The 15,620-nt window shown below is 41.1% G+C and overlaps 1 protein-coding gene across 3 annotated transcripts in view; it reads right to left on the reverse strand.

Moving 5' to 3' along the window:
* Positions 1–15,620, reverse strand: part of DUS1L (dihydrouridine synthase 1 like) — a 28,648-nt gene that overhangs the window by 12,061 nt on the left and 967 nt on the right. For all 3 annotated transcript variants that reach the window (XM_034789922.1, XM_034789923.1, XM_034789924.1), the window contains exons 2-11: positions 14,362–14,608; positions 10,843–10,951; positions 9,640–9,690; positions 8,465–8,577; positions 7,599–7,681; positions 7,226–7,329; positions 2,525–2,669; positions 1,563–1,659; positions 1,113–1,201; positions 142–308 (exon numbers count right to left, since the gene is read on the reverse strand). In XM_034789922.1, coding sequence (XP_034645813.1) covers positions 142–308; positions 1,113–1,201; positions 1,563–1,659; positions 2,525–2,669; positions 7,226–7,329; positions 7,599–7,681; positions 8,465–8,577; positions 9,640–9,690; positions 10,843–10,951; positions 14,362–14,598 — 1,195 coding nt within the window. In that variant the 5' untranslated portion in view covers positions 14,599–14,608. The remainder of the gene's footprint in view (positions 1–141; positions 309–1,112; positions 1,202–1,562; positions 1,660–2,524; positions 2,670–7,225; positions 7,330–7,598; positions 7,682–8,464; positions 8,578–9,639; positions 9,691–10,842; positions 10,952–14,361; positions 14,609–15,620) is intronic.

The following is a 15,620-nucleotide window of genomic DNA, read 5'->3' on the forward strand; positions in this document are numbered from 1 at the left end:
CTTTCTGCTCTAATTGTAGGAAATTTTCCCCAATTGCATAATGGGAATAAAGAGAAGGTAGAGGTGGCTTTATACTAAAAGATAATGCTAGCAGCCTTTCCCCTTCCTTGTGCCGATCAGGATTAGGACAGGTTCTCTTACGTTTCAAAGACGGATCAAAGCGTTTATTTGGATTTCTCAATTTTTTCTTTTGTTTATTCTTTGAGAGAATATCAGCGTTTCCATCATCCTCATCCTCCAGGGCTCGTTTCCCTCGCACGCCTCCTTCACTCCCACTGGTTCCATTTTCCTTGCACGTCTCCTTTGGCCTGAAATGGTTGAACATCATTGTAAATTAACAGAAAGGGGACAACTGGGTGTTCCTTTGCTAACAGTGCTTTTACAGAAGCCTAGGCAAAATGCATTGTCTATCATGGCTGTCACAGGTGAGACACAGTCCTTAAAAGCATGGAAGAAAAGCTCAAATATTAATTTTATAGAATAGCTCAGAGTTCTAAGGCTGCTATTAAAGCAAAAAAGGCAGGAAAGCAGTATCCAGTGCATGGTGGGCAGCTAAATTAGTCAGTTCCATAAAAAGCTTTTTGTTCCCAGGGTAAATGTTTGTACTGAAATTCTCAGTCGGATAGTCTTCTCCTGCAACCCAAGTTTTCCCCCTAGGTAGGTCGTGCTAGCAGTTTAAAAAGATCTCATGCAGAACACACAATCATCTCTGATATTAAGGGCATTCAGTCCCCATCTCTACTCCACTGGCAGATATAGGTAACAGATGAATGCTGCCTGTAACTACAGCACATTGTCAAGTAGCAGTATTTGCTTCACGTGCTGGTCCCTATCCTAAGCTTTATTTGATCTATTTTATTTTTTACTTTCTAGAGGTAGATAATAAACTTGAGGAAGGAATCAAAAGGGGAAGATAACTTTTTGTGAATTACTCCCTCCCAAATACCTTGCTTTGTTCATTGAAATGTTATTTTTAAAAACTATCCAGTCTTTGTTTTTTATAAACAATCTTTCAGGGCATGAAAACTGGAAATGGGTATTCTGAGGTGGTGGCACTCGTGCATCCTGTCCAGTAAATTCTCCTAGGGGCAGTGCTAGAGTAGGCAACTTACCCTGGCCTGACGTATGGCTGACAGATCCAATGGAAGAAAGGCAATCCTCCCTTCGGCTTCTCTCCTTCTTTCTGATTAGCTATTTCCTCCTGCAGGATACAGTTACAACCAATGATACCTATTCAATTTGCCTAGATGCACCCATGTCATTACTACCTTAAATTCCTGGAAAGGCACAAAACAATTAAATTAAATTTACACACACCGACAGTTACAAATGAAAAAAATCCACCCTCAGATAAAGCTATGGAAAAAACGTAGCAGATCTGAACACTAAAGAAAGAAATTTGAATGGGAGGGGCCAGTACAACATTTAGCTATCCAGGCAGTGATGTTTGTAGGTTACAAAATTCCAAGACTGCACGAACACAGATCAAGTGCATGTGACACCAGCAGGTTCCCTCCAAGTAGGGTCAGTGTTACTCCAGCAGTTAAGGCTCACGTTGGTACCTGGCATCGTAGCTTCAGGTCTCTGTTGACATCTGCAATGCCCTCTAGTGTCTTCGCTTTTGCCAGTTCTTCACGAAGCTGCTGGTAAACCTGCAGCCTGAGACAAATCCCAAACATCCAGTTACTTTCATTTACCATTTCTAAATTGTGAGACTGAACAATTCCTTTATAAGAGCTTTTTGTAGCTTTTTCTTGACGCATTTGCCAATTGCCAAGAGTTTAGCTGTTTCATTCTTCAAATACTAACTTCTCTGACTTGGTTCCGCACTTAGGTCAGAATGTGAACTCTGTGATACCATACTCATTTACACAAAAGAAGATTGAAGTCTTAACATTATTAGGAATATCATATCAGTAGTTGGATATCTATAATCAGAGATTTCATGAGGCTAATTATGTCTGCTGGCACCCAGAGTGAAGGGGCAAGCAGGTACTTCTCCAGTTTCAGAGAGAGAAAGAATGAATCAGTTTCCCAGGGATATCTGTGAAGGTTAAAGGCCTCAGAAAACATCTTTCTCTCCATGCAGAGCCAAGAGAGGCTAATCTAGCACCAGCAAGATTGGCCAACCTTCTCCCAAAAGGCAAAGTACTTCTATGCAAGGTGAATGCTCAAAACATCCTCACACCTTCTTGTCAAACTGTCTTAAAGGGGCTATCTTGATTATCACTACAAAAGTTTTTTTTCTCCTGATGACAATAGCTCATCTTGATTAATTAGCCTCTTAGAGTTGGTTGGGCAACTCCCATCTTTTCATGTTCTCTGTATGTATATATATCTCCTCACTATATGTTCCATTCTATGCATCCAATGAAGGAGGCTGTAGCCCACAGAAGTTTATGCTAAAATAAATTTGTTAGTCTCTAAGATGCCACAAGTACTCCTGTTCTTTTTGCGGATACAGACTAACACGGCTGCTACTCTGAAACCTCTCAAAACACTATAGCACTGTGGAGATACTCACGTGTGATGCCAGAGCTTGAAGAGATGAGCTCTGACATAAGACAGTGGGCAAGGATATTGGTGCACTATCTCCAGGTACTCCTCAGTCATCTCCCATACCATAGGGTTTCGGCCCTCAAACAAAGCTGGGTTATGAAGATTACCCTCTGGGGAATAACAAAGAGGAATTCTAAAAATTTCATTTCAGGGTAAAGCAGGTGGCACAACCTCTTGTGTCCATGAGCTGGACCACCCGTGTCCTGGCCTGGCCTGACCACCCAGGAAGGACCATTAGATCAGCAGGTCTGACCTCTTGTATAACATAGGCCATTACATTTCACTCAGTTACCCCTGTATTGAATCCAATAACTTGTGTTTGGCTAAAGCATCTCCCATGAAGGTATCCAGTCTTGATATGAAGACATCAAGACCTGAAGAATCTACCATTTCTCTTGATAGTTCGTTCCAATGGTTAATCACTCTCACTATTTAAAAATGTGTTCCTTATTTTTAATCTGAATTTGTCTGGTTTCAGTTTTGAGCCATTGGTCCTTGTTATGCCTTCTCCACTAGATTAAAGAGCCCTTTAGTACTCAGTATTTTCTCCCCTTAAGAAATGTAATTGAGTCCCCACTCAATCTTTATTTTGATAAGTAAATAGATTGAGCTTTTCAAGTCTCTCAATGCTTGGGATTGTCTGTTGCAAAGCCTATCTTGAAATTAGGTTCCTATGACATTTTTATAACAGGGGCTGGAGGTAGGAACAGGAGGAGGGGGAGGAGAGAGAACTTCCCTCACAACACTTAGCCCAGTGGTTAGGGTACTCCTTTGGGATGTGGGAGACCCCCAGTTAAGGCCTCCCTCTATCTCAGGGGTAGAAGGGATTTGAACAGGACCTTCCACCTCTGAGGTGAGTGCCCTAGCCACTGGGCTATTGGACAGTCTGATGTGGGGCTCTGAATCTCTCCCATGGGGCCTGCTTCTGGGATTTAGGGACCTAAGTCCTTCTGTGAATCTAGGCCTTAGGTTTTTGTTGGTTTTTTTAACTGGTTTTGTAAAACAAACTAAATATTTTGTTATTTCACCAATAGATTAAAATCCACAATAAACTAAATTATAAATGCTGCTTTCCAAATGGCATTAACAGTAGAGCATCTTACTTAGCAGTTTTGTAAAATCCATCCATCCATATATATATAAATAAAAAAACCCCTAAAGGACCTGATCCTGCAAACACTGAAGGAGGTAAATTACATTACTCACAAGACCAGTCCCATTGATTTTAATGAGACTACTCATATGCTTGAAGTTAAGCATGTGCATAAATGTTTAAAGCATCAATGGTTATAATTTTACTTTTATTAAAACCTTTTTCTTAATGATATAATATATGTCACCTCAAAACAAATTTGCTTCGGTATTAACAATAAGTTACTTAGACTCAAACATTAACAAAAAGTTACTGAAAACGTTTTTACACATCTAGCCAAAATTTTCAAACTAAGCGGCTAAAGTTCAGCTCCTAAACCCATAGTTCGGCACTTACGGGTGCGGTTTTCAGAAGTACTTAAGTGACTTAGGAGGAGTTTGGTGTGGTCAAAGCATTTCAGCTGTCTTGACTTGTGGAAGTTCAATAGGGATCAGAAGGTTGTGCTTGTTGCAAATATAGAATGGATTATCTGTTTCTTAATTTTTTGTGTTTCAGTTTGTTTTTCCTCAGAGTAAGTAAGTTAATAAGGTCACAGACTTGTCTTTTTCAGCATAGATGAACACTCTTAAGGGTTGAACTTCTTAGCAGAAAAAAAATGTAAAATCTGAAATTCTACTAATAATTAGGAAGCTAAAGAAACAAGTATAAAACATTCACTTTAGCAATTTAAGACAATAAAATGGGAAGTAAGAACTAGCAACATGTAAAAAACAAAATCTAATTTAAATTTTAAAATCAATTTAAATAAAATCATTAATTTTATCCCCCCCGATCAGTAAATAACCCTTCACCTCACACATCTAAGTGGTGCTGTCTCAGAGGAAAGCCTTTGTTGGTTGTAGATGTACCAATAGTAATAGGGTACTTTTAGGTTTGTAAAGCACTTTGAAAATATAAAACATTGTAACTAATCAATCCTTACAAGCCAACATGAGGTAAGTATCATTATCCTACTGGTACTCAAGGGGAAACTGAAGCAGAGAAGATAAGTGACTTGCCCATTCTCAAATAAGGAGTCAATGACAGAGCCAGGATTGGAACTCGAGTACAATTTTCGAAAGCACCTCTGGGCTTGTCTACATGGTAAATCATGGGGATGTTAGTGTAAAATAGCTAGGGTGGGAATTTAAAACCACTAGCTATTTTGCACTAGCTTCCCACGTGACTACTCTTATTCTGTGCGAAGAATGCCTTTTTGGAGTTTTGGTTAAACCACTGCAAAAAGGCACTGTTCAGTCCAGCAGCAGAGTGTCCACCTGGGGAACAGCTATTCTGTACTAGCTATTCTGGGCTTCCTTCCCTGTAGACAAGCCCAAAGTCCCATTTTCAAAAGTGAATTAGGCACTTAGAAGCCTAAGTACCACTGACTTAGACTCCAAAAGCCCAGACTTCAATGGCAGTTCAGTACGTAAATACCTATGAGGTTCTGGGTCTAAGTGCCCAAATCACTTTTGAAAATTGGACTTAGGCATCTAGGTCATTTAGATGCTTTTGAAAATTTTACCCTCTTTTAAATCATGCTGCTTTAATGGAAGTCATAAGATAATCCAACAGACAGTGCCAAGTATTTGGAACGGGCTGCTCTTTCTAAAGGAGGAAGCAAGCATTCAGGTAAGAAGTAAGAGGCCAGCAGGACAATGAGTATTATAGTGAAGGAACCTAATGCTGCCCCGTCTTAAACAATACCCTAAAGACCTTCTGTTTGCAACAATGCCAAACACCAACCAGTAGCCACAGAGTCACTCAACAGACAAAAACAAAAGGCCCAGAACAAGTCTCCTCTTCTGACACTTCCCACCTCAGCCCTCTGGAAACCATACATTAAAACCTTTATATACTGATTTGTCCGGATGACAGAGTGACAGATATAATGGACACTTGGAAGATGCAAAGATTATCAACTTTATAAATGTTATATATATGTTGATGGACTAGAAATGTATTCTGGCTCCAAGGGGATGTAACAGAGGTACCAAAAACACTGGAGGATAATTAATGCACATACCTAGGCAAGTAACAAGCCTGCAGAAGCCTCACCTCCTGGGGAAATTGCATATATTAGTTTTACCTGGTTCAAGAGATCAAACAAAGAAATGAAAACTGTATAAGTGACTAGCCTGACATAGGGAAGGACCTATTTGACCCAGGACCTGACATGAAACTGTGACAAAGGGCGCCAGACTCTGCAGAAAGGGCCTGAAGTACTTTGTTCCTATCAGGGTCTCCATGTGGAAGATGGATGACTGCTTGATAAGCTAAGACCTCCATATGAGATAATTATTGTTTTCAAGTTATTTTCTCTGTATGTTCTGAATAAATAATACTTTGCTTTATGTAGGCTGGTTCGTTCCTGATTAACTTTGTCATTGCCTCTGTGAGAACAGGACTGTAGATGTTGAACTAAAACCAGATCTGCGAAGGTCAACACACTGAATTGCCAAAGAAACTGCAGCCTAACTCCCCAGTCAAGAGGGTGAGAGTCGTGGGAAACCATCCCAAGAAAGGTGGCAGCTCAAAGCCTGACACTTAAGTGTGGTGCCCTCAAGGAGGCCACGAAGGGGTCAGAAGTGCAGTTACCTCAGGAACGGTGACAGATCGCTCCCTCCAAAGGCCAAAGCTCAGCACTAAGATAAAGTTCAGTCTATTTATGGACTATTGACTTCTGTTTATTTCATCCAAGTCTATTCCTATCTCTTTGATTGAAACAAGCATATGATCTTATTCATAGGATCAAGAAGGTGCATACTGCAGCTTGATCAGTTGTGTTGCTTATAGTGCTAAAAACAGTGTCTGAACAATATCTTTTATATGAATCTGTTCTGGCCTCCCGTCTCTTCTTTCTTGTTCATAATTATGACAATTTTCTATTACTAGTGACAGAGTCATTCAATAACTTATGTCTAAAAGTGATCAGTATAAATGGCAACCACTTTATTTTTGATTCCTCAAATTCTGACCAGATTAATCAGTGAACAATTTAAGCAAAAGGCACTGTACTTAGGAGAAGATGCCCTAAAGAGCCAGATTGTTAAATTCACATTACAGAATACTTACCTATGTGTTGCCATGGGAAACAATAGTCAGACAGTTGATGGGACACAGTTACTGATACTTGCATTTCACATCCTCTGACAGATTACAGAACATTAACAGAAAAATTCACCATGGAACACTCTCTTGCAGGGTCAGGGTTTCACCCTAATGGCTCTGAACTATTCTAGGGCAATACAGCACTGCAAAGCTTGTGCTAACCAATTAAACTCAAAGTTTGAATCATCCACTCAATACTATTTGAAGTCCAGTACAGCAACTGTTATTATACAGCGATTCCTGGTTTTAATAAGAGATGCCAGTATGAAGGAGATGCAGATGAAGAGCAGTCCTCTTTAAATTAAGGCCATTCAACCAACCACACTTGAGTCTGGCTTTAGTTTCTAATAGATTAGGCTAACATGGATCCATCAAGGGAATTCAGAAACAAAGTTATTATAGAAGAAAGTTTATTCTCCTTACCTGCACTCATGACACCATGCACTCCTGTCTTCTGCATACACTCTTCCACATCACTGAGGTATTGGATGTTTCCATTTGCAAACACAGGGATGCTCACAGCCTTCCTACACAAGTGAAGAGAACAATCACACAAAACAAAGAATCAGAAAACAGAAACCAACATGCTCACAATGTGTTGAATGAATCAGAAACTTCTAATGCTATCACAAATCCCTGTTTCCCCTTTGATCCCCCTGCACCACGTTCTGGATCCAAACCTTACACTGAAACTGAATGTGTTTAGCCAGAAGCTTGTCTAACCCTTGGGTATGGGGTTAAGGGGACTATGCACACCAATGCACTCACATGTTGATATCTAGACAGGTGCACTTACCTCACAGCCTTAATATGCTCCCAGGATGCCACACCAGCAAGAGGTCCCTTCTGTTCCTTAGTGCGGCCATGGACAGTCAGTAGCTAGGATGCAAAGTTTCATTTAATTTTCAATGTACATGGATCATTAGAAACAAAAAAAGCTACACCAGGAAATTTCCCCCTCTGCTCATGTACGGGGATGCCACAGAACTCCCAATGTTACCTCGACCACTGTGCGGACTCTGGACCCAGAAATGCCACCAGCTCACATACTGTGGCAAGGACATGGGCATCTCTGAACTCTCCACTCCTTAACAAGGCACAGACATTTCCTGGGAGATTCTATAGCATTCCTGTATCCTCAGCTCTCTTACTGATTTGGTATTCACTTTGGAACAAGTAACAAACATAGCTAAACTTGCTGCTTTTGGGCATAAGGCCAGGCCACCATCTGTTATATTATCTCGTTTTTGATGGTCCCTCCCAATTCGTACAATTTAATTGGAGTTAAATCTCAGGAAATCCTCCTATTTCTCATTTGTTACTGGCTGTGTCTGCTACAAGGTGTCCCTTCAGACACATTGATTTCACACTTTCATGTTGCCTCCTACAGCGTTGTGCCTAGACTAGAATTCTCACTCCCAGTGCAGGAGGCAGCATGGTGCAATGGTTAGAGCAGGGCACTCCAAGTTAGGAGACTCAGGTTCTATTGCTGACTCTGCTGTGAATGACAATGAATAAGTCACAACTCTCTGTGTCATCTTCTCCATCTGCAAATTAATATAACCTATCAGTTTCCACAAAACACAGAGATCTTTGAATGAAGGTGCTTTATAAAGATATTTATGTCTAATGCAATAGTATTGAAAGCAGCTGCCTCCTTACCTGGCAGCCAGCCTTCTCCAGCAACTGTGCATACTTCACTGTCTTGTCAATTTCTGGGAAAACACGGATTTTGCATGTGATGGGAACAGAGAGCTTCTCATGAGCAAGCAAAACTGGGGAAGGATTGAAAAGACAGGTAAGTGGATTGCACAATGCTTTGAAGAGAGTCTATTCTCCCCAAGATCTGTGCTACAGAATGGCCTAATGAGCCAGCACTCCTGCGACAACTGTATTGTTTATACTTAAGGCTGTGAGTCTTTCACGGAGGTCACGGATTCCATAACTTTCTGGGACCTCTGGGACTTCTGCAGCAACTGGTGCGGTTGACCTCAAGGCCACCTGAGCAGCTGAGGTAGCCCCAGGGCCAGCTGCTCTGGCTGCTGCTCGGGTGGCCCCAAGTAACTGTCTGGGAGCAGCAGCGGTGGGACCCCGGGCTGCCCCTCACCCCAGAGCAGCAGCCGCAGGAGATGCCCAGGCATTTATATAGTGCAAGTCATGGACAGGTCACAGGCCATGACTTTTTGTTTGTTGCCCGTGACCTGTCCATGACTTTTACTAAAAATACCTGTGACTAAATCATAGCCTTATTTATACTGCACTGTCTGTATGTCTACACAGATTAGGGGAGTGGCAGCAAAGAGTGAAGTCAAAACCTGAACTGCAATAGGAAAGGCATCAAATGCTGAAAATTAATTTACTGCGCCTCCTCCTTCCTTTCCACTATATTAAGTCCTCATTCTCCTTACTTTCGAGGCCCTGAACAGCTCATTTTTCTTACTTATTCACTCTTTATTCTTATCAAGTCAACCCTTGTTCCAGCCTTGATCTCCATTTGTCTACCTCTCCCAAAAATGTCTGTTTCTTTCCATGCTATCCCTCATGCATGGAATGCCCCTCTGAACTGGCCTATAAAGTCACCATCCTTTTCTCAAGATTCACCTCTACCATGATGCTTGTGAGAAATTATCACCCTACTAATCATGGCTAAGTAGAGGGCCTGTTCAAGATAGCCAATACAGTCTGGGTCTTTTTTGTATGTGTGGTCAGCGCCAGTGTGGGCTACCAGAATAAAAAATAAAAATAAAATACCCACTAAATTTCCTCTATATTATGTCCCCACCCCACTCTCTCCCAAAGTGAGACCTCAGTTAATGAAGTCCCTTTTGGGGACTTACTCATTTTCTGGAGAAGAGCCCATTCCTCTTGCAAGAATGCTCCATAATGACCTGTAACAAAATAGCACATTATGGGTTGGCACAGACAGACAAAATTATGATCCTAAAGGGTTCTGTTATACACACACACACACACACTTCCACTCTTCTGCTCAAATTGGAAGTGCTAGATCATTCTGCTTCCCATGGTACCCCAGATTCACAGGTTAAACAATGAAACCCCACACCCTGCTCTCTCTAGTTCTCCTTAAGGCTGACCAATGTATTGACAGTTCAAAGTCTATTTTCAGGGTTTTAGAACTAGTATTCACTGTGGGTTTAAGGTTGGCAGAACTGAAGGGTCTATTGTCTGTAGATGCTAATGTATGGGAGAGAGATAGCTCAGTGGTTTGAGAATTGGCTTGCTAAACCCAGGGTTGTGAGTTCAATTCTTGAGGGGACCACTTAGGGATCAAGGGCAAAAATCAGTACTTGGTCCTGCTAGTTAGTGAAGGCAGGGGGCTGGACTTGATGACCTTTCAGGGTCCCTTCTAGTTCTATGAGATAGGTATATCTCCATATTATTTTTTAACCCTTAAGAAACAACTTGTGCTCAGGAAATTGAACTGAGGAAAAGATGATTAGCAAACTTTTGGTTCCTCCCTTTTCTTCTCAGCTAAAATGCCCTGACCTAGCCCAGAATTCCGGATATCTGTTTCTTTTCCCCCACAGATATCCCTGAAATCTCCTTAACCCTCCTGCAACTCTTTCATTTTCTTAGAAGTTAATGTGAATAAGTTCTGTATGTGCACTGGGGACACAAGAGATCCCAAATGTTGGCCTGCAAGAGATTATTTTAAAGGAAGTCTTAAGAAGTTTTACTGAATAATTAAAATCAAAATGTTCTAGTTTCCGATGGTGGAAGGTTTTATTAAACCCTTTTAAACATGTCAAATGACACTTTTTGGATGGATATTCTACACACAAAAGCTGGCTAGCAGTGCTTTGTAGAACTACACTTCAAGCAACTAGTTTTAGCTTCAGTTACTTACAAGGTACCAAACCCAATCCTGGTTAAAATGGGTGTAACTCTGCTGATTTCAACAGAATTGCCAGGCACATCAAGGCAGGATTTGGTCCACAGGATGTTGCACTGCCATAGGGTAAGTTTAGACGTGCAACATGTCATTGCTTTGTTAATTCAGAGCTCAGATTTGCACATACCTCTCTTTGCAATCATCTGAGGGCAACCCAAATTCAGGTCTATGGCATCACAATAATCCTGAGCCAACAGTGCAGCCTGGACAAACACTTCAGGGTCATTGGCACAGAACTGAGAAAGATGTACATAAGTAACAAGTTAGGCAAGGCTCAATTTCAAGTACTGACAAAATATTACTACCACTTATAAAGGACCTCATTGCTATAGTGTATGGCTACGATTTATGGATCTTAGATTAGAGGCAGAGACTGATTCTCAAATTAAAGGAATATATAATCCTTGACATGCCACTGCTGCAGAGCCACAACTTTAAATAACTCCCCCCATCTCCAGAAAAGCTCCCACCAAAACTCAGAAAGCTTAGCATTCCAGAGCCAAAGTCAAAAGAAACCCTGGACAAAGTGATGCATTTTATAACACATTTTATATGTGCCAAGGCCAGGTGAGAATGGATTCCAAAGGAGAAGATTCACTATCCATAGCTACCTGAAATAAACAATTGAAGCATTCTGGATATACATAGGTGGTTAGCAGAAGAGAGGAAAAAAGGATGTCTCTGAGGTAACTGGGTCCTGAGCCAATCAGGATTTTGTAGATACCAATCATCAACATTACTTTCCACAGGTGGACTGTTAACCAGTGCAGAATGTGGAGCACAGATACAATATGCTACTGGTTAATTGTTCATAGTCTCAGATTGAATTAATATTTAACATATACAAAATATCAATTCATCAAGAGCAAGTGTATTTTCATTTTGTGTTGTTTTGTTAATGGGGACTCAGTCAGATAGTTTAGACTCCAAATGTAGTCATTTTAAACAGGTTTTACAAAGCCCAATGCTAACGACAAAAATGGTTTGATGATTAAAACTGAAAACAGACTAGTAAGGTTCATTGTCCAAAATGAATAAAATATAAAAACCAAACAAACAGCATAACAGGGGCTGTTAAGGGTAAAATTGCTCTGTATGGTAGTTTGGGTTCAGTCTCACCTGTGCCTGATTTACCTCCCAGGGCATGCAATTGAGAACCAGGTCTGCTGGGAGATATAAAGGCAGCCTGCAGTCAGTAGGAGGGTGAGCTGACAAAAGAAGTAGTATGATGGAAGGTATGGGAGTAATAAGGGTTGAAGAAGAATAGCTGTAGCTCCCAGGCAAGTTAGCTCAGTAGGAAATAGTTTTGGGGACACAGTGATCATGGAGATCAAAGCACTTGGCTGCTTCACTTATTAAGGTCTTGACACTAAGGCCTGGGGAATTGCACTTGCTACACCCTGTGGTGTCACCTACTGAGGTGGGTCAGAAATCCCTCTACTGTAGAGGTAGGGGGAGAAGGACTGCTGAGCCCTCAGAAGGGGCTGAAGGAAGCTACAAGCTGGAGTAAGGTGTGATAATTATGGAGCCTAGATGACTGGCTATGACCCAACAAGAGGCTATGTAGAAAACTTTTATACCCTAAAAAGGAGAAAACTGATGACTTAGCTAGACAAACCCCAAACACTAGAGCAGAGGTTTCCAAACTGATGTGACCTTTTTGGAGATGTTATCCTGTAACAAGGCAGTCTGTGCCCTTTAAAGAGTAGTAGGACCTGGAGTCAGTCAATCCCTGTTCATCATATGAGTCCTTTAAGGAAACAGCTATGCAAGGGAGCATCAGACTAGCTGGGGAAGGAGGCCAGGTGTTAATCAGGTACCTCCTTAACATGACAAAACCCAGCTGTTGGGTAACTTGCAGGAGGAGAGTGGGGGCAGATAGCCCAGAAAGAGAGGATTCCTGGGATGGAACCCAGAAAGGAGATTGGTGGGCTGGGGAAGCCCATATGAATCACAACCCCAAGAAGAAGGGTGGGGGACCTGAACCAAGGGAATGAAATGTGAGTTCAAGGACCAAGGGAGACCCTGTGGAGCAGGGCTGGAACCTGGACATTGGTGGGCTGGGGAAGCCTGCTTGAATTGCAACACAGTCCCATCAAGGAGGGCTGTAGGATCCCTTTGCCAAGGGGGAAGGAGTTGAGTGGAGGGACCAGGGCAGAGACTCTCCAGAGAGGCCAGAAGCTGTAAGGGGACTAGTAGAGCTCCCTGGATTGGAGGGAACTGGGAACCTGAAGCTTTGTAACAAGAGTAAATTGGAACTGAAGTTGTCTAGTGCCCAGGTAAGGCTTGAGGACCTATTTTCAATAGAAGACATAATGCCAGATAGTGTGTCAATAAAGGAGGAGTTGATGGAATGGTCACATGATGCTGGACTCTCAAATTTAACAAAGTGCGGTCAGGCAGCTTTTGGTTGAGCAGTAGAGAGGCGTTTATCCTTCTATAGGAATGAACTTTGAAACTTCTGATGCCTTTCAGCACTACATATCTCTGTGAGACTGGCTTTTCTGCACTGATTGCCATTAATAGCTAGTACAGGATGAACCTCAGGGCAGAACTGGACCTATGACTAAAGCAAACCAACCTCTCATCTGACATAAAGCAACTGTGTTGTGTGAAGCAAGCACACCCGTCTCATCATAGTACTTTTTTAGTATTCAGTGCTACTCAATACTTTGTATTTTTCTTTATTTAAATTTTGTAAAAAGGCAAGCAAAGTGAACTTTAGCTCATGTTCAACAATTCTCCAAATAAGGATTAGGAGGAACTTCAACTTCAAGTTAGGTAAGTCAAATTCAAGCCATTGACTTAGTTCAGCAACAGACCAAAATATATCAAGATGTCACTTATGACACTTCTTGTAACTTGAGTAACAAAGGCAAATAATTGCTGCTGACTTTTGATTCACTATCTTAAAAACCTGAGATGCTTTAAAAGGATGTTGTAATCTAATGTTTTAGGATTCCTTGAATTTTTTACTATAGGAAAGCCCAAACCAGATGCACACAAAAGTGGTATTTCATACATGAGTTTATTTATTTTTTTTTTAAATAAGGATGAATCAAAATTAGGAACTACTGGGCTAGACCTCAGGACACCAAATTACTTGTCCAGCCAAGGAGGAAACTCAGCATACCTTAATGGGGAAGGTGTATCACTGCTGCTACAAGGGAAAGTTAAATTTTAAACATCCAATTTTAATTCTAAAGTTAATAAGGAAACTTTAAATAAGACCTAAGCTGACAGTCATCAAACAAATCCCAGATTCACTCATTTCAGAAGGTTCTGTATACCTTTTCCCTGCTCTTACTTGTTTACTTCTCTCAAGAATACACTGCTCTGTTTATACCCTGAAAGTTCTTTCTTGGGGTGTCCTCCATTACTATCTCTTCATGGAATAGGCAAGACTCTAGGGGTGAGAATTCTTCTTACAGATAAGCTCAGTAATAATTTCAGGTATATGGCATGAGTTAATGTTTGTACAGCACTTTAAGTAAAGGGCTATAAATAAGTATTCTGGAGCAACATACTCTCCAAGTTATTTATATTATGGTAACTCCCAAAATATGCCATAAGAACATACATTAAGACAGGGACTAGCTCTACAGAGCTTAAACTGTAAAATTAAAATTCCTTTTAATGACTTTACCTGCACAATGAGTGGCCGATCCTCAGGGCACACATCACAGTATAAATTCTCTTTGCGGTAATTGGCATCTCTGACAAAGACCTGAGCATGCAGCATGGGTGTGTAACACAACTGGGCTCCATGGTGACGGCTCAATAGTCTCCAAGCTAGTTCACTCTGATCCACCATAGGAGCAACTACATAGTGAGCACCTCTCAATGTCTCTCTCCAGAACTCAAACCCCTGGAGCTTTGGCATCTTATCCAGACTAAAAGGAAAGAGGGAAATACAGAAATAATTATTTTTTTCAAAGTGCAATTAATCATGAGTAAAGACACAAGAATCTGACAATCTTTTCCTAAATAAACAGTAACAAATATTTCTAGTGTCAGGTGAAGTGTGCAAAGAGAAGCCTGTCCCCTGCGGTACTTTTCTATAGTATTTCTAAGGTGTCCACCACGAAGTGCACAGAGGGCTCGTTCAGTCTTGGTTGTGATAGCTACTGTACAAACAACACCCACAAGATTCTCCTTCTCTCTCTCCCCCCTTCTCCCAACAAAAAACACAAAACCCTCACCACCTGCCCACTTCCAATTTCAGACTATTGGTCATGAGAGAAAGTTCTAAAGAGCTCTACTCAGGTTCTAGGAGGCAGCAAATTCCTGAACTACTTAAATCAAGCCAGATCTCTGGTACTTGGTAAATCTACCTGGATTTCACTGTACTTCAGCTTGGTGGTATTCTACCTAAAAGTGCATTAACCATATAAAGACTTCTGCCTTGCCTTTCAGGTAGGTAAGAAATGCTGTGGTGGTGGCAGCAGCTTTAAAAAGTCAAACTGCAGAGGAGCATAGGAGTAAGTGAATTTGAGGTGAAAAGTCTATGACTATCCTGCCCCATGGCCAAATGTGACTAGCAGGAGAAGACTCCAGCCAGGAGCTTAGAATAAGAAAGTTCTGAAAAGTCCTGTGACAGCATATGAGAGTGAAGCTGAAATCACAGGAATAAAACTTGTTTGCAGTGATGTTATAACTGTGTTGATACCAGAGTGAGAGATGTGGTAGGTGAGTTAATTGTCTCTTAGGAATAAAACTGTAAAAGCAGGATCAGGTGAGCCATGGTTAAAGAAAAATGAGAGCTAAAGAAAACTGCTTTGATCCTTTAAATTTGGTGTGGGTTAGACACTTCTTTAATTTCTATTAAAGAAACCTTTTAAGGTAGAGAGAGCTTCAACTCAGCAACATTAAAATTAACAGAAGGAGGGATTTGAGGTTATTATT

This window comes from Trachemys scripta, chromosome 14, assembly GCF_013100865.1.
Source record: "Trachemys scripta elegans isolate TJP31775 chromosome 14, CAS_Tse_1.0, whole genome shotgun sequence".
Taxonomy (NCBI): domain Eukaryota; kingdom Metazoa; phylum Chordata; order Testudines; family Emydidae; genus Trachemys; species Trachemys scripta.